At 42.5% G+C, this 26,125-nt stretch overlaps 1 protein-coding gene across 1 annotated transcript; it reads right to left on the bottom strand.

The window, feature by feature from the left end:
* Positions 1-1,629: 1,629 nt before the first annotated feature.
* On the bottom strand, positions 1,630-25,767 carry LOC106595896 (inactive carboxypeptidase-like protein X2). Its single transcript, XM_045706734.2, has 23 exons — positions 24,942-25,767; positions 20,689-20,970; positions 20,494-20,541; positions 20,122-20,280; positions 17,907-17,990; positions 16,349-16,426; positions 15,424-15,480; positions 12,120-12,197; positions 11,876-11,985; positions 9,836-9,975; positions 9,348-9,432; positions 9,054-9,198; positions 8,858-8,949; positions 8,484-8,607; positions 8,114-8,310; positions 6,568-6,744; positions 5,950-6,134; positions 5,521-5,847; positions 5,075-5,205; positions 4,718-4,857; positions 3,662-3,761; positions 3,251-3,417; positions 1,630-3,161 (listed from the first exon to the last, which is right to left on the bottom strand). The coding sequence occupies exons 1-23, from the start codon at positions 25,180-25,182 to the stop codon at positions 2,787-2,789; spliced, it is 3,522 nt and encodes a 1,173-aa protein (XP_045562690.2). The 5' UTR covers positions 25,183-25,767; the 3' UTR covers positions 1,630-2,786.
* Positions 25,768-26,125: the final 358 nt, after the last annotated feature.

The raw sequence follows: 26,125 nt of genomic DNA, 5'->3' as shown, positions 1-26,125 counted from the left end.
GCTCATGTAAATACATTTGTGCACAAAATGTGTGCGAAATAAGCTTTTTGTGTCTATGGAGAATTTCTGGGATATTTTATTTCAGCTCATGAAACAAGGAGCCATGATTGGCTGAGATAATGGATGGGCTGAACATACCGGGGGATGAGTTTGGATTCGTCGGTCTATAACGTGAGCTGCTCAGTATGTGTTGATAGTCCTTTCTACCGGGCCATTTTTGAAAGATATGACGTTAGTCCTCAAGAACTACAAAAGTATTGCTACTTTTTTCAACAACATTGTTGCCCTGAATTTAGCACGCACTATCGACAGATCAGTTGGAAAAAGTGATGGGCTGCTTTCTGCACGTGCCACGATCAGTGTGAACCGGAGTGACTTGACACAACGCTGTCCAAACAAAATGTAGTTACAAACAAAACTGAGTTAAATGGTTCCAGTCTACGGTAAAGCGTTCATCCATGTATACGGCTAAGAGTCTAGCTACATTTTCCGATATTATACGTTTCTAATTTACTCAGAAAATTGTTTTCATTGCAAGTTAAAGCGTACTGTTAGTTAGCGAATGGTAGCTTACTGGCGCGCGAGCTAATGGTATGTGTATGATCTGTGTAGTAATATTATTTAAATCAGAAATTCATTTGGATTGCTAATGTTAGCTAGCTAATGTTGAACCTAGTTGTTAGCTTTAGCTACCTGCAGATTCATACTATCCCTATGACAATGTTTGTATTGGTAGTAGTATGAGTTGGGATTATGCCAGTTCATTGTTTAGCTAACTAGCTAGTCTAACAAAAGACTCCCCTTCGCCAGATGATTACATGACCCATCAAGTTAGCCAGTTGTATCTGTGGGTGATTACGGCCATCTACTGTATTTCATGAACATGTGTACATGTCTAGACAATAGTGACCCATCCACATCCGCTAGATGTGGTTATAGAATTTTCTTCACATGACCCATCAATTTAGACAAGTGTGTCGGATAAGCGTCATCTAATAATTATACATTTTTTGTCTGGACACTTTCTGTTTTTTCTATTGCTACTATACTATTTCACTGAGCAGTTTACACCTTCTGTGTCCTGTGCATGTGATAAATAAACGTAGATGTTATTTGATATAGTGTGTGTTTACCAGAGACGGTAATGTGAAGAACAACATTACCTGCACCAAAGTCATGTTAGGATATAGGCCAAGGACGAGATAGTGTATTTTTACCTGGAGTTTTTCCTTATTGTAGGCTACTACTTTGACCACTTTTAGTCTTAATCTCTGGTTGTTTACTAAACTACTCACTCTGTTTAGAACATGACCTCACATGTGAATCCTTAGCCCCACCCACAGAGATGGGTGGGGCTAAGGCTTAAGAGGGTGTTAACAATGCAGAATGGGTGTAGACAGAGCTCTCCAGTAGGTGTACCAAAACATTCAAGGACCAACTTTATCAACTTTCAAAGCAGAATTACTTTCCCATTATTTCTCAACTGCAGTGTATGATATACCAATTTCTAGTTCTGAGTCTCTACTTTTATCCAATGTAAAAAACACAATTTCAAATTCTGCTACATAAGACCGAATCGAGGCGGTCGGTCACATTTTTGCTCAGTGTGGACATGAACAAAACAAATGCTGTATGTAAACAAGCCTTTATTAATTGAAAAAATAACTTTCCTCTTCCTCAGCTAAATTATGAGGAACATTTAAGAAAATCTCTTTTGATTACTCTCTTACTATTCAACAAACATTTTGTAAAGTTACTGTATGTCGATATTATGACTTTGCTGTCAATGTGTGAAAATAATGTAAATTAATCCACACTTTTATAAGAAAAACAGAAACTTTGATTCTTTGTTTTGACTCTTCAAGGGTGGAGGCGATAGTAAAACAAGTGCGTAATCTGCAACCACCACATCTACATGATCTCTGAAGTACATTCTCTAGGAAAGCTTTGCAACAACTTTTTAAATTGAATTGGTATAACATTTATTTTCCAGATATCAGTGGTTCTATTTTTCTACTCTAAACTGACATTTTTGTGTGTGTTAACGTTGTATTAAAAGACCTACTCGAGCAGTTATACAGACCACTGACATTAGCTTGTGTACATGACTGTTCTTGCATTCAACACTGCATTGTTCCTTTAATCAGTTTTTGCAGATATACCTAAACACTTCTTGTAGCTCCTTTGTTGATCTGAAAGAATGGATGGCTGGGGGGCTACCAGAGTTATTGGAGTTTCAGGCATTTTGCTTAAACCTACCCCTACCTGTCAGTTCTTTAAAGGGATACTTTGGGATTTATCTACTTCCACAGAGTCAGATGAACTCGTGGATACCATTTTTATGTATCTGTGTGCAGTTTGAAGGAAGTTCTTAACTAGCGCTAGCGCAATTGCTAACTAGCTTTAGCGCAATGACTGGAAGTCTATGGGTATCTGCAAGCATCTTTCTAGTCATTGTGTTAATGCTAGTTAGCATTGGCTTGCAAAACTAACTCGAACTTCCTTCATACTTGACACAGAGACATAAAAATCATATCTACGAGTTCCTCTGACTCTAGGGAAGTAGATAAAGGGCATCATTGCCAAAATCCCAAATATGCCATTAAGGGGTCACTTAGTTGTCTACTCTAAGAATTGAGTTAACAGCCTGGGCTCAGGACTATGACATCGGTCCTGTTCAAATACCTTAGAATGCATACTTCCTCCCTTCCTACCTTGATTTCTTCAAGGAAGTGGGGAGGAAGGATGTATTGTAAATGTATTGGAACAAGGCCTTGGTGTTTAGTTTAGTAATCGTCGATCTTGTACTCGTATTTGTAATCCAAGATGGAGTCCGTGAAACTTTCCGGTGCCGACGTTTGCCCCTCTCCTATGAACCACGAGTCGTACCAAGCAGTGGTGGGCTCTGCCTCTGTTGTTGTGGGAACCGGCGTGGTCGTCGGGGGCAACGTTTTTGTCAATCTCATCAGTCTCTGTTGCCGTAGATGACGGGGGCGGTCGAGCCCTAGCTCTTTCCTTCTCTGGTCACGCGTCGTAGAATCCATGAGTGCATGTCCGTGAAACTCCATATTCCTGTTACCATTGGGGACCATGTGCCATATTGTTCCGCCGTTGCCGTGGCTGAGCAGGCGTATGGGCTTGTTGCCGTGCAGGGCCATGATCTGTGGATGAATAGATAGCATTTATATAGTGCTTCAATGGCTCTAAAGTGGCTAATAGGCACTCTAATTGTAGGTGTAGCAGTACCCACTTCTTTGATGCGGTCCCAGTTGGACTTGGCCAGGTTAAAGCTGCAGGTAGTTGCCCCTGCCTCGTAGCCCACCACACACAGCTTGGTCAGGGGGGCGAAGCCTTCTGCCCGCACCGTCACACGGTACTCACCTGGGTTCAACAAGCGCCAGTAGTCCCCTGTTACAGCTGTGGAGCAAGCAGAGAGGAGAGGGCTTAGACTGCACACTGGCAGGCTCCTGGACGTCCACTGCATGTAGATTTGTTCAGGGGGAAGGGACAACAGGTTGTTACCAATATCTACCCCAGCTGTAGTTTAATGAATATACCAATATAACAGTGCATAGCTACATTCATGTGTTCACAGCAGTCAGAATGCCAAGGGCAGTAGCCTATGGGACATGGTTAACACAAAGCCACACACTGTACCCACCTGTAGAGACATCATGGTTGACCCCCTCTACAGAAACTGTAGCATTAGCGATGGGGTTCCCCTCATTGTCTTTTACCACGCCCCTGATCCCACGCTGCACCTGGGTGGGGTGAAAACCAGGGTTCAAAAGGTCAGTCACTCTACAGCAGTGGTATACAAACTTTTTCAGTGGGGACCCCATTTTTCCCACAATAATTTCTTGCGATCCCAGAGATGGTTGTCCTTCTGGAAGGTTCTCCCATCTCCACAGAGGAACTCTGGAGCTCTGTCAGAGTGACCATTAGGGTCTTGGTCACCTCCCTGATCAAGGCTCTTCTCCCCCGATGGCTTAGTTTGGCTAGGCGGCCAGCTCTAGGAAGAGTGTTGGTGGTTCCAAACTTCTTCCATTTAAGAATGATGGAGGCCACTGTGTTCTTGGGACCTTCAGTGTGGCAGACATTTTTTGGTACCCTTCCCCAGATCTGTGCCTCGACACAATCCTGTCTCGGAGCTCTACAGACAAATCCTTCGACCTCATGGCTTAGTTTTTTCTCTGACATACACAGTCAACTGTGGGACCTTATATAAACAGGTGTGTGCCTTTCCAAATCATGTCCAATTTACCACAAGTGGACTCCAATCAAGTAGAAACATCTCAAGGATGATCAATGGAAACAGGAAGCACCTAAGCTCAATTTCGAGTCTCATTGAAAAGGGTCTGAATACTTATGTAAATAAGGTATACATTTGCAAAAAATTATAAAAACCTCTTTTCACTTTGTCATTATGGGGTATTGTGTGTAGATTGAGGATTTTTTTTAAATGAATTCCATTTTAGAATAAGACTATAACATAACAAAATGTGGAAAAATTCAAGGGGTCTGAATACTTTCCGAATGCACTGTGTATATACAGTATATATATAGTAATATATATATATATATATATATTTTGGCGACCCCAGCTTTGAATACCACTGCTCTACGGCCACACTCCAGGACCGTGTGTGTGTTTGGTATACTCTCAAAATGTGTTAATTGTTTCTATGTGTGTGCATACGTGTGTCTGTGTGTGTACCTGCTCCATGAAGGTGAGCATGGCCTCTCTGTTCTTCTCCCACTCAATGACCAGCTCACTCTGATGGGGGAACTTATCACAGCCCAGGAACACTGACAGCTCCAGACAGTTAGTGTGCAGGTAGCTGAAGTCATTCATACCTGAGGATGGAGGGAGAGGGGGGGGGGAAGACAGGTGGCAATGAGAACCTGCAATGCAAATGATGAGCCACCAGAGAGCACCATTGCCCCCAAAACTGGGTCCTTTACTCTGATCAATGTTACATTACAGGTTTCAACCTTTTTGAACTACTCTATGTAATGTCTTAATGAACAGCAGATAACAATGGAATAAAAAAGGGATGTTGTCGGTCCTTACTTCCTGTGACGGGCTGCCACTTGGCGCGATTGACGATTCCAATGCCTCCAGTGATGTCATCGCCGTGACAGGTGCCGTGGGAAGTGTATGTCATCGACAGGTGAGTAGAGGCATAAGAGATGGCCAACCACCTATAACACACAAACACACACACACACACACACAGTCAGATAGGGTAATCTGATCCTAGATCTGTGGTTAACTTGGGCTCCCGAGTGGCACAGCGGTCTAAGGCACTACATCTCAGTGCTAGAGGTGTCACAACAGACAATCTGGTTTGAATCCAGGCTGTATCACAACCGGCTGTGATTTGGAGTCCCATAGGGCGGTGCACAATTGACCCAGCGTCGTCCGGGTTTGGCCGGTGTAGGCCGTCATTGTAAATAATAATTTGTTCTTATCTGACTTGCCTAGTTAAATAAAAACATTTACTTTATGCTACACACCTGAAAAAGGAGGCGTCTGCTGTGGCCCTGGGTTCATCCTCAGGCTCTGCGTACCCCCCTCTCCCTCTGTCATCCTCCTCTTCCTCTTCCCTGTGGCCATAGCCATGTCCCCTCCACTCCTCCTCCGGCTGCTGGTATCTCCTGTTATACTGGTCTTCTTCTCGCTGCTGGTATCCCCTGTTCCACTGGTCTTCTTCTGGCTGCTGGTATCCCCTGTTCCACTGGTCCTCTTCCGGCTGCTGGTATCCCCTGTTCCACTGGTCTTCTTCTGGCTGCTGGTATCCCCTGTTTCTATGATCTTCCACCGGCTCCTCAAACTCCTCGTACCTAGAAGAATGATTTAAATTGAGTTGATTGTTTATTTGGTTTCATATCATTATTACTCCTGCCAAAAATAGCAAGAGTGCAGGAAGAGAAAGAGCCTCGTACTGTCTCTTCTTGCGGCTCTGTGCCCTCTCTCTCTTGCCCTCTCTGGTGCTGGCGCCGGCGGTCTTGGTTAGGCGGTGATTGTCGTAGGGGTACGCCACAAACCTCTCTCCCTCCTGGAAGTTGGCCCCCAGTACGAATGGGTGGCTCTCCATCCACAAGATGATGGCTCGAGTCTCCACAGCAATCTGCAGGACAAGAAGAACAAACAGCAGCCATCTTTTTTTAATTCACTAGGCAAGTCAGTTAAGAACAAATTCTTATTTCCAATGATGTTCTTCCCCGGCCAAACCCTAACCCGGAGGACGTTGGTCCAATTGTGCGCTGCCCTATAGGACTCCCAATCACGGCCGGATGTGATACAGCCTGGAATCGAATCAGGGTCTGTAGTGACACCTCTAGCACTGAGATGAAGTGACTTAGACCGCTGTGCCACTCGAGTCCCCTTGTTAAGTTGATAAACAGAGAAATGGACTTCCTTGTACTGTCTCTGCTCTTCACACCATCTACATTTCCTTCCCTCCTGTCTTCATCCCCTCCCTTTCTCCCTTACCTTCCCCTCCCTCCCTCCTTCCCTCCCTCCCACCCTCCCAACCTCCCACCCTCCCTCCCTCCACACACCCTGTCATCCCCCTCTTGATCTGCAGGGATCTTGACATGGTGATTGGGGGTCAGTTTGGGCACCATGCCCTTGTCCTCGGCCTCCCACAAAACACTGTTCAGGTCAGGGAAGTTCTGGAAGATGTCATGGCCGTCCTCCGTCCAGTGGCCTGTTGTCCAACCACTCAGCTCGGAACCCTGTGGTGTCAATGGGACAGGATGTTATGGGGATATGGACTGCATATTTACTGCAGTAATATCAACATGTTAAAACCAAACGTCTTAGGATTTGCTTGAATGTCTCTAGTCTTGACTTAACATATGAGATATGTTTTCTTCTCTTGAGGAAAATAAAGTTGGGCGCTAGACTGTTCCTGCATACAACAATACTTTCCTACAGGACAACAAGTTGGCTAAATCAGACACTGTCTGGCACCCATTTTCCTTAATAGAAGAAAATAGATTTGCACCCTGGAAGTGTAAAGTATAAATACAGGCTGTATTTCCCTGTAAGGGTCGTTCTTGAATTGCGGTGGAATTTTGGAATGGCATTTTGGAAAAGAATGACTTGATTTTTTATTTAAATGTAGTTGGGTACATCTTCCCATTCTAAATCAACTAATATGGTAGCTTAATGATTTAAAATATGTTTTTACCATTATGATAACATTGTGCCACCGGTGGAGTAGTAACACCAATGAGGATTTTCTGAAATGGAGGCCACAAATGCTCAAATCTAAGGTCAATCCTTTAAAAATTATTTACTAAAGTGATTAATTATTTCCATTTATTTAAACTGGCTGACACCAAGTGACGCAAAATGATGAATGAAATTCTCAAATTTATGACATACTGAAAGGTCGTGATAAGCTAATCATTTTCTTTAAGATAGAACCCTCCCTCAATAACAGTTTGCCACGGGAAAAAATGCTCAAGGTCCTTGTATATCTTTGTAATCAGCGATTTTCAAAGTGGTAACACCAATGACATAAAACTGAGGGACACACATTATACTAGTAAAACAATAGGTGTTTTTATTGATCTACAGCAAGAGTATTCAACTCTTACCCTACGAGGTCCAGAGCCTGCTGGTTTTCTGTTCTACCCGATAATTAATTTGCACCCACCTGGTGTCTCAGGTCTAAATCAGTCCCTGATTAGAGGGGAACAATGAAACAATACAGTGGAACTGGCTTCAAGGTCCAGAGTTGAGTTTGGGAGGTCTAAAGTAAACAATATTAAATACTTTTGTTTACTGTCTAGCATTCAAAATAATAGATAGATACAGTATCTCTAAACCCCAAAACATGTCACTACACCCCTAAACATCGCCAATGGGGCAAGCCAATTTGCTAGCCCCCAGTAGTTTCAACAATGCATACAAATAGTTGTTTTGCAGTATAAAGGACTTACATATGTTTTCTTATTAAATAACAGTGAAATAAAATTAGAATGTATTCTTTTTAATGTTTTTGTCATTTTCTATTGTTTTTACATGGTGCCAAAGTCAAGGGACAACATTTACCACCGCAATTCAAGAATGAACCGTATAATATCCAGTACTGACCACTGTGAGGGCCTTCTCCTGCCCATCAGGGTTGAGTGAGGGCACCAGGTGGATACGTATTCCCTCCACCAGGCGGCGCACTCTGGGGTTGCCATCATTGTACTCCTTACACAGGTACTGCAACAGAAGAAGAACCATCTCCCGCCCCGTCGCCTCGTTTCCATGGAGACCGGCCGTGTAGCGGAACTCCGGCTCACCTAAGGAGAAAAACACAGATTGTCATTGTCTTTCCATGCTTGAGCGGACACGAGTACAGAGCTTTCTATGAAAGTTCGCCTGGAATAACAAAGTGGTGCAGTTAGCCTTGAATAACTAATGGGTGCATGTTCTGAAAACTGTGGACACAGACACAATATTGGTTTCATCCCACCTATCTCGTGTTCTGTGGGGTTGCCTGATATCACCATGGCCAGGATGTCCAGTCCGTTGGAGCTGCGACCCAGGCTGTACATACTGGTGATGTTGGGACACTCCTCAGACACAGACTTCATCATCTACCAGAAGAGACACACAGGGGAAAGCAGCAGTTACCAGCCCTGGCCCGGGACACCTTCAGTGAGTCTGTGCAAGTCTTTGTTCAAGCACAACAAATCTTATTAAATGAATCGCCAAAGTGTCAAGACAGAGTTGAAGTCAGTTGTCACAATCCGTCAGACAAAACATTAGACCTGATTCAAGTTCAAACAGGTGGTACTGATGACCTTAAGGTTTGAAGTCCCCTGAAATGGGAATGTTCCGTCTCACCGTGACCATGTCTGAGTAGTTGTGATGTCTGAAGTCCAGGTACTGGACGGGAGTCACCTCATTCTGCAGCCTCTGGTAGGCACTGGTGGGGTCTGAGGAAATGAAAATGCACAGTGTGAATGTTTGCGTGTGTTTTATGTTTTACTATCCTTGTGGGGACCAGAAGTCTAGTAGGGTGGGTGCGTGTGTCACTCACCAGGCAGTGGGCAGCCTAGTACCTCCAGCCTCATACAGCAACTACCATTCCAGCTCTGAGGGATAACTCTGATGTAGCGTGCTAGTATGGGCTCAGCTAACTGATTCAGCACAGGGGTATCCTTATCAGAGTTAGCAAAAAACAACTAGAGACAGAGAGAGGGGAGGAGGGGGGTAAAGAGAGAGGGAGAGACAAATATATTTGACATGGTGAACTTTTGTGCCCCATAAAAAGAGCATGAGAGTGAACCCTGGGACCAAAGTACATTTGAAGCAGCGAGGCTGACAGACTCACCCAGTCAGAGTAACCGTCATGGATGGTTTTCCATTCTCTGCTGTCATTACTGAATTGCACGTAGTACGATGTCACAAAGTCACTCCTGAAACAGAAAGACGCACACAAATTTTGTCACCATTTTGTCTTTGATATGTCTGAAATTGTCTGTGTGTGTGTGTGTGTGTGTGTGTGTGTGTGTGTGTGTGTGTGTGTGTGCGCGCGCGTGTGGTTTGGTTTGGTTTCACTATCCTTGTGGGGACCAGAAGTCCTCACAAGGAGGGTAAAACAAGGAAAAAGGCTATTTTAGGGTTAGAATTAAGATTAAGGTTAGGGATTAGGTTTAGGATTATGTGTGTTAGGGTTAGATTTAGTTTCAGGGTTAGGGGTTAGGGTTAAGGTTAAGGTTAAGGTTTAGGAGTTAGGGAAAATAGGATTTTGATTGGGAACGCATGTTTTGGTCCCCACAAGGATAGTAAAATAAACGTGTGTGTGCTTGTGTGTCTTACTCGTTGCGTGAGTCTCGTCCCTGTGTTATGATCCCAGTAAACTCTGTTGCTCTGCGAGCGTCCATCTCAAACCAGTGAATATTGTCCTCTGGGTTAGGACACCACGCCCCACCATGCATGTCCTCCTCATCATCCGAAGCCTGGAAACCATGGAAACCATACAGTGTTGGAGATGTGGGTAAGGGGGCTTACCGTCAGGTTTGAATTAGTGTGAGGAGTCTACCTGCATGTTGAGTCATGCTCTGTGTTGGCTGGAGCAGTACTGAGACTTAGGGTTAATGTGTGAGGGTTAGTGTATAAGGGTTATGGGTTAGTGTGAGAGGGTTAGACTTAGTGTGTGAGAGTTAGGGTCAGTGTGTGAGGGTTAGTGTGTGAAGCAGGGGCGGAAATCCCGGGGGGGACGGGGGGGACACGACCCCCCCATCCTGGGAAAAATTTGATTTGTCCCCCCCAATATATCACTGAAACATAACTATGTAATTTAAATAATATTAATAAAATGCAATGAAAGCAATTGTGCTTATTATAGACACTTAATAGCGCGTTTTTAAGTTTCAAAAGATTGCGACCCCCCCACCCTTTGCCTCACAATGGTTTGATCCACTGCCAGTTCCTTAGCTTGCTAGGTAACAGAGAGGTCGTATCTACTGTCTGAAAGGCACTCAATGCACGTAACTGACGTGAGGTTAATCCAGTCGATCGCGCACACACACTCTGTGAATATGCAGAGCTAGCGCGCAAATATTAACTATTAAGCTAGCTAGTACCTATTCCATTTATGTGGCGTCGTCAAAGATGGAATCTTTGCTATCGTCAATTTATTCCAAGATCAGCAGGCAGATGATGTAAGTTAGTGCTTCAAAGTCCCTGTGATAAGGTTAGCGATAAACTGAAATCCAAACTGAACAGAACTACACTCTCTTCTACCATTGTCTTAAATATATTTAATGGTCTCGTTGCAAAAGCTAAATTGTCGCAAGGGAACTTTTATTTATTTATTTATTTTATTTCACCTTTATTTAACCCGGGTAGCAAAGATTATAGCAAACACCACTGCAACTGAATTGGTGCTCGCTAGCTTTGCAAATTCAGCTATTGTTGGAAGCCAGGCAATATGAAACAAACTATTAAAATTACAAAAGGTTGCAGCATATGTTGTGTAAATGGTGAACTCATACCGCTGTCAACTCTTGTCATTTTAATCCGTTTCACATTTGCTAGCTACCTTTTCGATCGAAGCCCAAATAGAATGATTGAAGATGATAGAAGCCCATCTCCTACTGTAAATAACCTACACACTGTGTGTGTAGCCAGCCAGGTAGAAAAATGGCAGAAAAATAAAAGACGGACATCAGAGTATTTTTCAATACACCAAAACGCATAGTAAGAACCCTAGTAGCCTAATATCTCAAAGACTAGTTGATAAAATGTTCATAAGAAAGAAATGAAATTCTAATGGAAATGTTTCACAATGATGTCATTAGGCAGAGCAGGCAACAGATGGCACACAGACAGCAGAGTTGGGGACAGATATGCAGGGAGAGAATGGCAGAGACAGGGAGTCTCAGGTAAGTTTGTTGAGTCTTTGTTTGGCAACATTATGAAAGGTTCTCAGTTTTTTTTACTTGTAAAATAGGAACATAATTGGAAAATGAAATGGATAACCCCACTCTCAACTTAAACTGGTGACTGAACTAAGATTTGTTAAAGGCAATGGTATTGCTGTTGTGATTAGTTGTGTAGTTTTGGGTACCGGTAGTTAGGAGTACGGCAAACACCTTATTTCTTTGGTTCCTCAATATACATTTACCATATTACAATGTAGGCTATGTGTTACAGCACTACTTTTGGTGTCCCCCTCAGGAATTGCTCTTGAGAAAATTTCATGTAATTGTCCCCTCCAAAGTTGATATCAGATTTTCGCCCCTGGTGTGAAGTTTAAGGTTAGTGTGTGTGAGGGTTAGTGTGTGTGAAGGTTAAGGTCAGTGTGTGAGGGTTAGTGTGTGAAGGTTAGTGTTAGTGTGTAAGGGTTAGGGTTACCTGTATGTTGAGTCGTGCCCTGGCTTGGCTGTAGCGGTAGTGAGACATGGAGGAGGCCAGCAGCTGGTCTGATTCTATCCTATGAGACTCCATACCCAGGGGAGGACACTCTGCCACCAGGGGAAAACATCTCAGTCACACACACATCACAAAAACTTCAAACCACAATGGAAAAGCTCTTAAGCTCTTGCTAAAACTCTTGCTAACCGAGTATTGTATCATTGGATGGTAGCAAGTTACTTACTTTTGGGTTCCTTGAATACGTGTGGTCTCTTCTTGGCTTTGGCCCTCTCTTCCTCTTCCCTCCTCTGCTGAGCTCTCTCTGTCAAACAGCACCATAGTCAATCACTAACTACAATCCCAGTAATAGATTCTCTGTGTGACCGCTTGCGTGCGTGCACGTGTGTGTGTGTGTGTGTGTATCGACAAATGCAGTAATGCCTCAGAGGATCCAGATGCCTTCACATTGCAGATAGGAAGGAAACCAGATGTATTCTGTTTCTCCAAATTCAGGAATGTGCTGATTAAATTCAGATTGTTCTTTATTTCTCCAGTAAATCTAAGACAGGCCGTTATGAAAGTTTGGATACAACAGTGTGCGAATGAGGAACTGTTGTATCCAAACTTTCATAACGACCTGTCTTAGATTTACTGAAGAAAAAAAAATAACAATCTGATTTTAATCAGCACATTCCTGAATTTGTATCCAAACGTTCATAACCAGTCACATTTTATGGATAACCCTGCTAAAAGTGTCAATATATCTAACTGGATGAGAAAGCTGTCACATTTTGTATTATATGTGATTTTGTTCTACATACACATGTGAAATCACAGATAGTGGTGGACAGAGTATGCCCCCGTCCCCGTCCCCCACTCTACAAGGTGTCTAAAGCGTTCCACAGGGATGCTGGCCCATGTTGACTCTAATGCTTCCCACAATTGTGTCAAGTTGGCTGGATGTCCTTTGGGTGGCAGACCATTCTTGATACACACGGCAAACTGTTGTGCGTGAAAAACCCAGCAGCGTTGCAGTTCTTGACACAAACCGGTGCGCCTGGCAACCTACTGTAACGGCTGTCTTCTGTAGAAATGGACCAAGGCGCAGCAGGTATGTGAATACTCATCTTTAATAAAATAAAGGAGTAGAGCATCCACTTAACAATTCAAACAATATATAAGACAGGAACAGTTTTGCAGGCACACAACACGCAGTGCAAAAACAACTACCCACAAAACCAAGTGACAAACATACTCCTACATATATGACTCCCAATCAGGAACAACGATCCCCAGCTGTTCCTGATCAGGAGTCACAAGACCAACACAGAACAAACACACACACAAGACTGCCACGTCCTGACCCCAAAACTACAACAACAGCTCCATCTGCTGGTCAGGACGTGACACCTACTACCATACCCCATTCAAAGGCACTTAAATATTTTGTCACATATTCAATCCATGTCTCAAGGCTTAAAAATCCTTCTTTAACCTGTGTCCCCCCTTCATCTACACCGATTAAATTGGATTTAACAAGTGACATCAATAAGGGATCATAGCTTTCACCTGGATTCACCTGGTCAGTCTATGTCATGGAAAGAGCAGGTGTCCTTAATGTTTTGTTCACTCAGTGTAATCTCCCATAGACAAAAGTCCCTGGTTCCATTCTGATTATACATTTAGCTGGTTCTACTCTCCTCGCTGTACAGGAGGTACAGTACAGAATGGAACATGTGGCAACAGCTGTTGGTTCTTATCCCGAGTGTTCCGATCTTCATTCTAAGCTCGTGATTTCAACATCTCTCCCCTCCATTACTGTTAGACTCGCTACTCCTCTGTTTCTATCCCTTATGTTGTTTTTCCCTCATCTTTCCTTCCAGCATGTTCTGTAACCTCTCTTTGCTGTCCCATCTCTCCCTTTCTTTCTGCTCCAGCTCAAAGCTTCTTCCATGCACCAATACAGGTTAAATAGGTTTACATTTAAGTCATTTAGCACACTCTGTTATCCAGAGGGACTTACAGAAGAATTAGGCTTACGTGCCTTGCTCAAGGGCACAGTAACAGATTGTTCACCTAATTGACTCAGGGATTCGAACCAGCGACCTTTCCTTCCCTCACAACACATTTCTATGGTTCAGATTTGTCCTATTCTAGATAGAATTAACTTTTGACCCTCGTCTTAGCAAGTGAAGCCATACTGAAGCTTCACAGCTACATGTTTGCAATGCCCAGGTAGAGACTGATATCTGTGTTTCTTTCCTCATTCGCTTTAAGCGGAAACATGAACCATTAGGGACTGATATTCTTCCACTACATTATGAATCTCTGAGTGACGTGTTCATCTGCTTGACTGGGAGCTTTGACAGTGCAAAGTATGACATTGCAGTGTTACTATGTTTTACTTGCAATGACTCCGATATGTGGTTGTTTTACCTACCTTAGTTTAATGGACACAAAAGAATGCTGGCTTGTTTGGCTGACCCACCTGCTGGGTTGCAGACATTGGGTCACTTTGTTGTTTTGTATTTTATTTTTAACCTTCCATTATAGAGTTTTGCTTTGATGTGGATTGAGGCCTATACTGTACATTCATATCAGTTGTGTTCCTCAATTGTAGTCACCTTTCCTATTTCTAATGTGGGATTGTGTTTCTGTGCCTAATTGGAAACTAAAAAACTATGAGCAAACTAACCTATGTAATTGTACATGGAAATGGATTGTGATGACACCCATGAATGAATGCTGCACAATGTGCAATTTTTTAAATTTTTTATCAGGGATAAAATTTGATTTGAAAAGAATTAAATTGTTTGGTGAAATATGCATAAAAGGAGAGTGATTGCCCATAATTCTGCACTTTAGTTTACTTTTGTACTTCCAATTTTGATCATGATTTAGTGAATGCAAAGAAAATGTTTTGATCTACTACGCTTTTTAAAAGAAAGACTAACTTTCTGTTTTGTCTGTTTGGACAAAAGTATGGTTGAGTTAATGTTTTTGCAGGGCAGTTGTGTTCTTTTGATGAATGTATTTGCAATTTTGATGGTATAATATAGTTTTGATTAATGTATTTATGTTTTGAGAAGGCAACTATATTTTGAAAACGCATTTACTGTTTTGCAAAAGGGAGTTCTGTGTCTTGTGGACTTTGTTTAAAAAAATCAACAACATGATCCTAAAATTGCTCGTCAAACCAGAATGAAAGTTAATAAAAACCCAACTGATCGTTAAATTAATGTTTGGGTAATCCCAACAACCCAACATGTTGAGTTATTCACGCAACCCAATCGGTTGACTGGGTCAAAATAACCCAGTGTGAATTCTATCCAATATTTACACAGCGCTGGGTTACCAAAAACCCCAAATTGGGTTGTTTTTAACCCAGAATTTTTCTGTGAGTGCATTAACTGTAAGTTGCTCTGGATAAGAGTGTCTGTTTAATGACCAACATGTAAATGTTACTGTATAATGTGAAGTATCTACAACTGAAGATAGATAGATCACAGTCCTTCAGATCATAATGGAAAAAAGGCTGTGCACAATACCTCTATCCTCTCTCTCCTTTTCTTTCCTTTGGTTCTCTCTCTCCTCCTGTTTTTTCGCTGTGGTAAACAAAGGAGGGAAAAACAATCATGGATGAACTTGAGGTTACTTTCCCCCACCTCCCCATTACATGTAACAGTATACTGTGTATGCGGGGTGTTTTCAGTGGAGTGAAACATTTAGAACGTTGCAGCTAGAATAACAGATAACGTCATGATTTCCTATTGTACCTGACAGACAATCATAATATACACAAACATTCTATAACGTTTTCCCCTCCTGAACAGGCCCAGGTGTTTCTTAAGGTTTGCCACATGACAAAGTGTTTGAAGGTGTAATAATCTTGATCTGACTGTTGTTTGCTCCAGTTACTTGGCATTTTCTTATTTGGGAGTTTGGAACATCAGCTGCCAAAGTCTTGCTTAACCCAAACTTAGACAACAGACCATATAATTGAAACAGTATACACTTCTTTTTTTTCATTCTTGTGGGAAATGAGAAGTGTAGGCCCATTACTTTTGACTCTGTGGTAAAGGGCCAGTTCTTTATTCTTTATTGTGTCTAATCTTTATTTCACCGCAGGGTCCCATTGAAATGAAAAACATATTTCTAGTGAAGATTTGGCCAAGGGTTTATTTTACAGTGCAGAGTGCATGTGTGTGTGTCAGTGTGTTTTAGGTTTTACCTCACAAGGATAGTAAATCAAGGAAAATACAGACAAGTGGAGACATTTCGCAGTGTTATGTTTAGGGTTGCAATTATGGTTAAGGTTAGAATTAGGTTTAAGTGTTAGGTTTAGGGGTTAGGGTTAGGTTTAGGTTCATGGTTAAGGTTAGGGTTAGGGGTTAGGGAAAATAGGATTTTGAATGGGAATCAATTGTTTGGTCCCCACAAGGACTGTGTGTGTGTGCCCGTGTGTGTACATACTCTGTCCACCACTATGGCCGTAGTCATACTCCTCGTACCATGGGCTTTCATAGGTGGGTGGTGGTGTAACAAGCTCCTCTGTATTGGAAGGAGAAAACACAAACACATCACTCCAGTAGCCTAGACTGAGTAGCACACTGTTTCTGCATTGATTCAACAGTACATAACTGCCATGGCAAAACCACAACAACCTGGCTCAAGCAGAAACAGACTGGCAGCCTGTCTAGTAGTACTAATCTATTTTTACTAAACAACATAACAGAGAGAGTCTCTTTGGTTTAATGTGTGCCTTCCAAAGCTCTCGGAAGCTAAAATGCAGTATGTAGTTTCAAAACATTAATACAGTAATTTTCTACTACAGTGATGGTGGAACAGAGCCTTTATTTCTGCATCCACAACAGACACTCTCTGTTTGGACCCACATAAAGCTAGCATAACACGCTGCCTGTTATTTGCCTAGTTAAATGTTTAATTTAAGTTTACAAGGAATATAACAGAGCAGCCATCTTGTGAAAGGCTTCTTGCTCAAAAACAAAACCATGAAAAGCCGTTGACTGTTTTGAACTACACTCTCACCCACTCGCTCTCCTCTAAAAAGCAGGGTGATGATCTAGCCTCCTACTCTGATGTCATTCCCTGGACTAAGAGCTCTATTCAATCTGATCCGCTTTAGCCGACATCAGCATAGAGATTGTTTTGGCGATGTTGGAGGTGGAACTGCGTTAGAGCTATCAAATCCACAAGCGTCTCCAGGCATTATGCCTAAAGCAGACATTGGCATTGGCTGCACAGAGTTGCATTAACCTCTACGGGATCGGTGTCCCTAAACCGTGACGGTTGTTGCTAACATGCACTAATGTGACTAGAATGACATTGTAAGTAACAGACAACTTTCCAGGACATAGACATGTCTTATATGGGCAGAAAGCTTAAATTCTTTATAATCTAACTGCTGTGTCCAATTTACAGTAGATATTACAGTGAAAAAATACCATGCTATTGTTTGAGGAGAGTGCACAACAACAAAACACTTTTATCACGGCAACTGGTTTGATACATTCAACTCTGAAGGTAAATAATGTACTTACATTCAGTATTCTTGCTCTGATTTGTCATCCTGAGGGTCCCAGAGATAAAATGTAGCAAAGGTTTATTTGATAAAATACATTTTTATATTGAAATCTAGAAACTAGGTTCTACAGTTAGACCCCTTGCTGTCTCCGAGTGCCATTATTTCTATATAGCCTACACTTTCTCGTCCTGAAATTCTTATGTGAGTGGGATGGGTGTGGCTTCGTGACAATGATCAAGAGCAGCTGCTCACCGATTTGACAGCTCCAACGCAGTTAAACCTCAGACACCGCCAAAACATCAGCTGATCTGATTGAATCTAGGTCTAAGCATATGGTTTACAGGATCTACTTCCACACTATAAACCCTAAAACAGCGGTTGTTTTTCATTCTTAGGAAGGAGGAATAGCAGCATACAATGTGGCCCTCTAAACGGTGACTGATTGACCGACTGACTGACTGATTGACTAATTGAGATGTAAGTCACCTGTAACAGCGTAGCTCCAGTCATCTTTCTCTGTGGGGACGACCTCTTTACCATCAGGGAAAGGAAGATTCTCGGGCACCTCGTCTGTTATTGGAGAACGGAGAAAACGAGAAAGTGAGAATGGAGATCTCAGAGAATAAAGAGAGCACAAAAGAGAAAAGAGAGAGCAAGATCGAAGAGGCACATGAGAGTAAGGAAGGAGGCAGATGGAGAAGTAAGAGTAGAGAAATCAGAGAAAGGAGAGGATGAGAATGGAGAGAGATGGTGGAGTGGAAACAGAGAGAAATGGAGAGGTGCAGGAGAGTGAGATACTGTAGGAGTGGAAATCTGGTAGGGTGAAACAGTAGTGGAATTATGGACACAGTAAAAGTAATGAAAACCTGTTGCAGCTATAACACAAAGAACAGATGAGCTGAGCTTTGCTGACAAACCTTCACATGAGATGAGATTTTCATCATATAAGGTGGAAAACCTGATTCATTGGTTAAAGAGTCCAGTTGGCAAATATCATAAAGGGTTCCATTTAGAGTGGATCTGGAGGAGAAATCCAGAGATAAAAAGTTGTTTTTGAATTTTAACCCTATCCCAAACCTTAAAATCGGACACCTCGAGTGCATAGAGGAGTTCTGTGTCTATAATTCTTAAAATAATTGTTATGCTTTTTGTGAACGTTTATCGTGAGTAATTTAGTAAATTATTAGCAAATTCCTCCGGAAGTTTGCGGGGGTATGCTAGTTCTGAACGTCACATGCTAATGTAAAAAGCTGTTTTTTGATATAAATATGAACTTGATTGAACAAAACATGCATGTATTGTATAACATAATGTCCTAGGTGTGTCATCTGATGAAGATCATCAAAGGTTAGTGCTGCATTTAGCTGTCTTCTGGGTTTTTGTGACATTATATGCTAGCTTGAAAAATGGGTGTCTGATTATTTCTGGCTTGGTACTCTGCTGACATAATCTAATGTTTTGCTTTCGCTGTAAAGCCTTTTTGAAATCGGACAGTGTGGTTAGATAAAGGAGAGTCTTGTTTTTAAAATGCTGTGAAATAGTCATATGTTTGAAAAATGGAAGTTTTTGTATTTTTGAGGAATTTGTAATTCGCGCCACGCCTATCATTGGATATTGGAGCAGGTGTTCCGCTAGCGGAACGTCTAGATGTAAGAGGTTAATCCTAGACCCTGGGTCTCGACCCCGCCCTGTGCAACTGGGTCCTGGACTTCCTGACGGGACCCAGGTGGTGAGGATAGGTAACAACATCTCCACCCCGCTGATCCTCAACACTGGTGCCCCACAAGGGTGCGTTCTCAGCCCTCTCCTGTACTCCCTGTTCACCCACGACTGCGTGGCCATGCACGCCTCCAACTCAATCATCAAGTTTGCAGACGACACTACAGTGGTAGGCTTGATTGACACTCAATGTCAACAAAACAAAGGAGATGATCGTGGACTTCAGGAAACAGCAGAGGGAGCAGCCCCCTATCCACATAGACGGGACAGTAGTGGAGAGGGTGGAAAGTTTTAAGTTCCTCGACGTACACATCACGGACAAACTGAAATGGTCCACCCACACAGACAGCGTGGTGAAGAAGGCGCAGCAGCAGCATCTAATTCTGATGTGAGACTGTGAGAGCTGGTAGGTTATACACCTATAGTACACGTTTAAACTAATAGCTAGTATTTAAAAAAAAGACTTTGATAATAATTTTGAAGTAGTTAGTAAAGTTAATTGAAATTAGTATTTTTTGTCATTGATGCCTTGGTTCCATTCATTCATTCATTCATTCATTTATTCCATCCATAGACCGTATACATACACTGAGTATACCAAACATTAGGAACACCTTCCTAATATTGAGTTCCGCTAAATTATACTGATATTTCAGTATTATCCTTATTTATACCACAGCGTTGTTGACTACTCGTTTCTGATTGGCTAGAAAGGCATTCTGTGTGTGATTTTAAAATAATCGATTCAAGGACATACTGTACATCTGATGTAATAGCAGCACGAATACTGACCATGAAGATTGCTATTTTCCCATTTCCTATAATGGAGGATCCTGCTTTCTGGCAATAACAGCCTGTAGTACCCTGGTCGACCTTGAACTTCATGACTTCAATGAAAGGGGCAAGTCGTTCTCCCCTGATTCATTCATTCATTCGGTCAATGAATCATTCATTTTAGGACACAGAGGGGGATGAAACATACATCTGGCGTCCCAGTAGTCCTCGTCTCCCTTGTCCACCTTTCCATCCACCACAGGAGTGGGGGGCGTGGCCATTGGGTCCTCTCCCTTCCAATAGTCATCTTCTGGGTCGACCACTGGGCCTGCGGGCTCCTCCTCATCTGGCTTCCAGTAGTCATCCTCTATCAGAGGGACAGATGGACAGTAGAGGTAACTTTATTAGTGTGGAGATTTTTTTAAGCTAGATATAAAACAAAATCCACATGGTTTTTCAAGGTACAAATAAGATCATAAACAAAGTGGCTCTGCTATAAAGTGTTGAGTGGTATTTGAACACTGAGGCACCGGCTTCAGAGAAATTCTATAATGGTTTGTCATCTGTACACATGGTTCACCGTTGTCTGGGTAGGGGTAGTCTGGGTATGGGTCAGGTTCTGTGGGAGCTTCAGATGGGACAGAGATCAAAGGATTACAAACAACTTTGTTACTCACACAATGCAAAGCCAATAAAAAAATCTAATCAACCAATTCTAGTCCGTTTTTATTGAAAACGTTGATTACAGTAGTAAAGTGGTGTGTTACTGCATTACCTGCTTCTGTGTACACCTCTGTAGTAGTTGTAGGTGGTGGTGTGGTAGTTGTAGGTGGTAGTGTGGTAGTTGTGGGTGGTGGAGTTGTAGGTGCTTCTGTCCGTGGCTCCTTTTCTTTGCCCTTCTTTGGCTTTTTGTCTGCTTTAGGCTTCTTGGTGGCCTTGGGCACTTTGGGCTCCTTGTTCTTCTTGTCTTTCTTGTCTTTCTTGTCTTTCTTGTCTTTCTTGCCCTTCTTTTTATCCCCTTTGCCCTCCTCTTCCTCTTCGGCTCTCCTGACCCTGGCTTGGTGTCAACGGGGGAAAGGAAAGTTAATAAACTTGGTCATTTTGACATATTGATTCCTGAGGGTCAAATGTCAGGTTTAACAGCACATAACAATCCTATAGCAGTCGGATATGCCAGGATATGACAAGATGGCATTCAAACAAAGGCTATACATCAACACCAACTCTCTGCTACTGAAGTAGACTGATGAGAGATAGAGAGACAGATAAACAAATAGAAATAGAGTGATAGAGTGAGAGGGGGCAGAGAGAGATGGTGACAGAGGAAAAACAGTGGGAAACAAAGACAGACAGACCGAACTCCCGGACCAGACAGGGGATGGGGAAATCTCCCAGACAGAATCACTCTAGCAGGGGGCACAGCTGAGCTAACGGGGGGCGGGGGGGATGTGTGACTGAGAGGAGATGACGGTGTCCTGTGCTGAAGAAAAGCTACTCTGTTCGCATGGTGAAACAACAAGGTCCTCTACTCACACACACACACACACACACACACACACACACACACACACACACACACACACACACACACACACACACACACACACACACACACACACACACACACACACACACACACACACACACACACACACACACACACACACACACACCAAGGAGAGGGACTGCAGTGATATCACCACACCCAAGGTCAAGGAGATCTCATCTGGGTTTATGTAAATGTTTCTACATTATGTCACATGGCATTAAAACATTCCATAATCACGTGTTTTTTTCTGTCTGATGTGTAAAGGATAAAATATAAAGATTTTCTTCTTTCTGCCACTTCCTCTGAATGTACATATTTACAGTATGCTGCATGCTACGTAAAGGATGTGTATATAATTGTGCTCTTGTGCTACTTACTGATGGTGCTGCTTATATCGCCACGGAGGGCATTGTATTGTATTGTATTGTATTGTTTTGGGGAACTGATAAGAGAATTATCTAATAAAGGTAAATGAATCAATAAACCATGATGAATTATTAGTCATACAGCATGGTTAATGAATAATCAATGTAATGATCAATGTAGTGATCGATTGGTCTGATTAGTCCCAGAAAGTCCAGGAACCACTGGAGAGGGAAAGAAATGTGTGTATGTAATTAGTGTAGGGAGTAGGGGACAGATGGTAAAGGCAGTAAAACTTCAAAGGGTTCCTAACCTTGAGGGAAAGGAACAGGCTGAGCTAGATAGTGATAAACAGTGTGGGAAGTCAATGGGGGATGCAGGTCACCAACAGTTTGTGTGTAAATGCATGTGCATAAGTAAGCAAGAACTATAAAATGACTGTTTTGTTATCCTGACCTCAGAACGTTCTCTGAATAAAGCTACAGAAACCTTTTGCAGAAAGCTGAGTCCTTGCCTAATTATTTAACCCATTGTCTTACAAACCTTGGGCATTAGTCAAGGCGAATTGATTATTGATTATTATCATCAAGATATCAAATTATTCTATCAGGAACAAGAAGTTGTGTAACTACAGAAGTCAGTGGAGTGTATTCATTGGTATTTCCCTCTCTCTATTCGTGGCTGTTTGAATACCTGTGCCAGTGACCTACAGTTGAAGTGGGAAGTTTACATACACTTAGGTTGGAGTCATTAAAACTTGTTTTTCAACCACTCCACAAATGTCTTGTTAACAAACTATAGTTTTGGCAAGTCGGTTAGGACATCTACTTTGTGCATGACACAAGTCATTTTTCACTTATAATTCACTGGATCACAATTCCAGTGGGTCAGAAGTTTACATACACTAAGTTGACTGTGCCTTTAAACAGCTTGGAAAAATCCAGAAAATTAAGTCATGGCTTTAGAAGCTTCTGATAGGCTATTTGACATCATTTGAGTGAATCGGAGGTGTACCTGTGCATGTATTACAAGGCCTACCTTCTAACTCAGGGCCTCTTTGCTTGACATCATGGGAAAATCAAAAGAAATCACTATTTTTTTGACCTCCACAAGTCTGGTTCATCCTTGGGAGGAATTTACAAATGCCTGAAGGTACCACGTTCATCTGCACAAACAATAGTACGCAAGTATAAACACCATGGGACCATGCAGCCGTCATTCCGCTCAGGAAGGAGACGCGTTCTGTCTCCTAGAGATGAACGTACTTTGGTGCGTAAAGTGCAAATCAATCCCAGAACAACAGCAAAGGACCTTGTGAAGATGCTGGAGGGAACATGTACAAAAGTATCTATATCGACAGTAAAACGAGTCCTATATTGACATAACCTGAAAGGCCGCTCAGTAAGGAAGAAGCCACTGCTCCAAAACCACCATAAAAAAGCCAGACTACATTTTTACTAGGATTAAATGTCAGGAATTGTTAAATGTATTTGGCTAAGGTGTACTGTATGTAAACTTCCAACTTCAACTGTATCTGTGGAACAGAGGCTGTGTATTCATGTCATATTCATGTGTATTCAATATTCCTCTCCATTAGTAACCCAGTCAAACTGTAATGGCATGCTGTCAGAGCATCATCAACATTGTCCTGTCCCTGTCCTTAAGAAATATGTAGCCTGTAACAGTAGTAGTAAGTTTTTGTAACGTGTGGGTGCAGGAATCAGGCGCAAAGAGCAGAGGGTAGGACGAATGCAATTTAATACAGGACTGAATACAGTCACGCCAATACACTAGGCGCAAAACCCAGACCGGGCCAAAACAGGACCCACTACAGTACTGCGTAAAAGCAAATAAACACATCCACCAACACTACACTGGAGAAACAAGCCCGCACAACAGCAAGCGGGCATTGCCAGCTTAAATAGCTCCTAATCAAACCCCAACAAGGAACAGGTGAAAACAATAAGACTCAACCAAAAAAAGGGAAAAAGGGATCGGTGGCAGCTAGTAGACCGGTGACGACGACCACCGAGCACCGCCCGAATAGGAAGGGGAACCGCCTTCGGTGGGATTCGTGACAGTTTGTGGTGCACCATGTAACAATGTGTACCCACAAAATAGTTATACAGTACCTACTAGCTAATGTAATTACCATGTAAATACAAGGTTTTAGTGCAATTTAATTGGGAAATTGGACTGATTAAACCAACAGATGTGTGTGCTGAAGTTTACTCCATGTTAAGCTGTGAATCTCAGAAAATATAAGTGGACTGTACAAATCTGTCTCCAAGATGCTGAACTCAGAGCCCAGCCAGGTCTGTTACTGCAGAAGACTGAAACTTCCCCAGTCCCAGGTCTACTCTGCTTTGGGCCAAGAGACAGTCCAGGTATGAGTGAGCTGGAGACAGACAGGTAAGAGTACTGTATGGTAAGAGTACTGTATGGACACTGTTGGACTTGTCATAGTGACTGAAAGGTGTGTGTGGGTAATTCAGGAAACTGCTGGCTTCTTTCAAGACCAACACTCTCCTCCACCTGCCTTGTGCCCTGTCCCCTGTGCCTGCCTGATGATGTCATATAACGTTCTACAATCCTCGTCCTGGAAGGAGGCATCTGTTCCAGCCCAACAACCAGACACTGTTGATGATTCTACTACTAAGGTTTTGATCATTAGCTGATACGATGATAAGATGTGTTATTGCTGGGCTGGAACAAAGGCCTGTACTCCAGCTGAATTGGGTCCCATCTAGTAGGTAAAACCATCCATGTTTCTAGCCACAACTCAGATGGGACCCAATTCTCCACTTAGTAACATATATAGCATTATAATATGAATGTTCCTACTAGGTAAAATCTGGTTGAATCAACGTTTCCATGTCATTTCAACCCAAAACTTCAATGTGATAACTTTGAATCAACGTGGAAAACTGATCGGATTTGCAAAAAGTCTTCAACATAAGAGAATTTTGTAGTTTTTTCATCAAACTTTTAACCTCAATGACAGGGTGACATTTTTGGCTGAGTTGAATTCACACTAGTTGACAACTCAACCAAATGTAAATAAAAACTAGACGTTGAACTGACGTCTATGTCCAGTGGGTTGGCTTCGTTCTTACCTGGTAGGGCATCCTCCTCTGTGGCTCTCTTTTCCTTGCTAGTCTGGCTTTGTGTCTCTGTGAGATCCTCTTCTTTAACTGGTTCATCCTGGGACTCCTGTCTATATAGGGCCTCCATCCCTATCTCCTCTACAGCCTGGCCTAAAGAGACAATGCCTCCTGCACTCTCCCCTGCTCTGGGCAGTAGCACACAGAATAGGGCCAGCAGAACCAAACACACCACTGCAGTATGACCTCCCATCCTCCTTACTCTACCTGCCTCAGGATTCTACCTCAATGTTCCACTGAAAAGTTCCAGCTCAGTGTTCCGATTAAGTATTCCAGCTCTGTATTCTAGTTCAGATTTCCCAAAATCTTGCTAGAAGTTCCAGCTCAGAAAGCTACTCAGAAATTCTACCGAAGTGTTCTATATCTGAATTATATCACAGAATTCTACCTCTCAGTTTTCTACTCTAGTGTTCCATGCCTTCTCTCCGGTGAGGAAGATTCTGGAGCTCCAAGCCACAGCCAGACACAGACTCACTCAGAGCATGAGGCAGGGCTGGACACAGAGAGAAGAAAATAGTGAGGGAGGGAGGAAGAGGGAGGCAGAGCAGTCCAATTGTCCTGCAATTTAACTAAATGAGATCCACAGCTCTCCTGGAACGACAGCTGAAAAAGTAATGGCTGAGAGAGATATAATCCCCTTCACCTGGCTGATGAGTTGCAACAGGTGCAGAGATCAAAAGGAGATCTTAGCAGCAGCTCACTGGAGAAGCAAGGAGAGGTGAAAAGAGTTTAGTCCAGGAGCAGAGCACTTCTTCCACTTCTTCCGCCTCCTTTCCCCTCTGCAGACTGCCACAAACAGGCAGGAATGGAAAGGGGGGGAGGAGTCGAGGACAGTGTGTTTGTGCTAACAATATTGAAACCCACAAATATTTAAGGTACAGAGGAAAAGTACAGTATAACTACTGCTATACACACCTATCTATTCACATACTGCCCATACACACCATTCACATACATATTTATAATTTATATTCCTGACTCAGGTCCAGAAGCTAATTTCCTGCAATTATATCAATTTTGCTTTTGTCACGATTCTCTAAGACAGAACCCAGAAGCAGACCAGGACAAGGTGAGTAAAATGAAGGTGAGTATTTATTGGTAGTCTTGATGTGTAAATTGAATAATCCAGGAGACGG

The sequence above is a fragment of the Salmo salar genome, chromosome 24 (assembly GCF_965601325.2).
Source record: "Salmo salar chromosome 24, fSalSal1, whole genome shotgun sequence".
NCBI lineage: Eukaryota > Metazoa > Chordata > Actinopteri > Salmoniformes > Salmonidae > Salmo > Salmo salar.
This window is presented reverse-complemented; position numbering and strand designations above follow the sequence as displayed.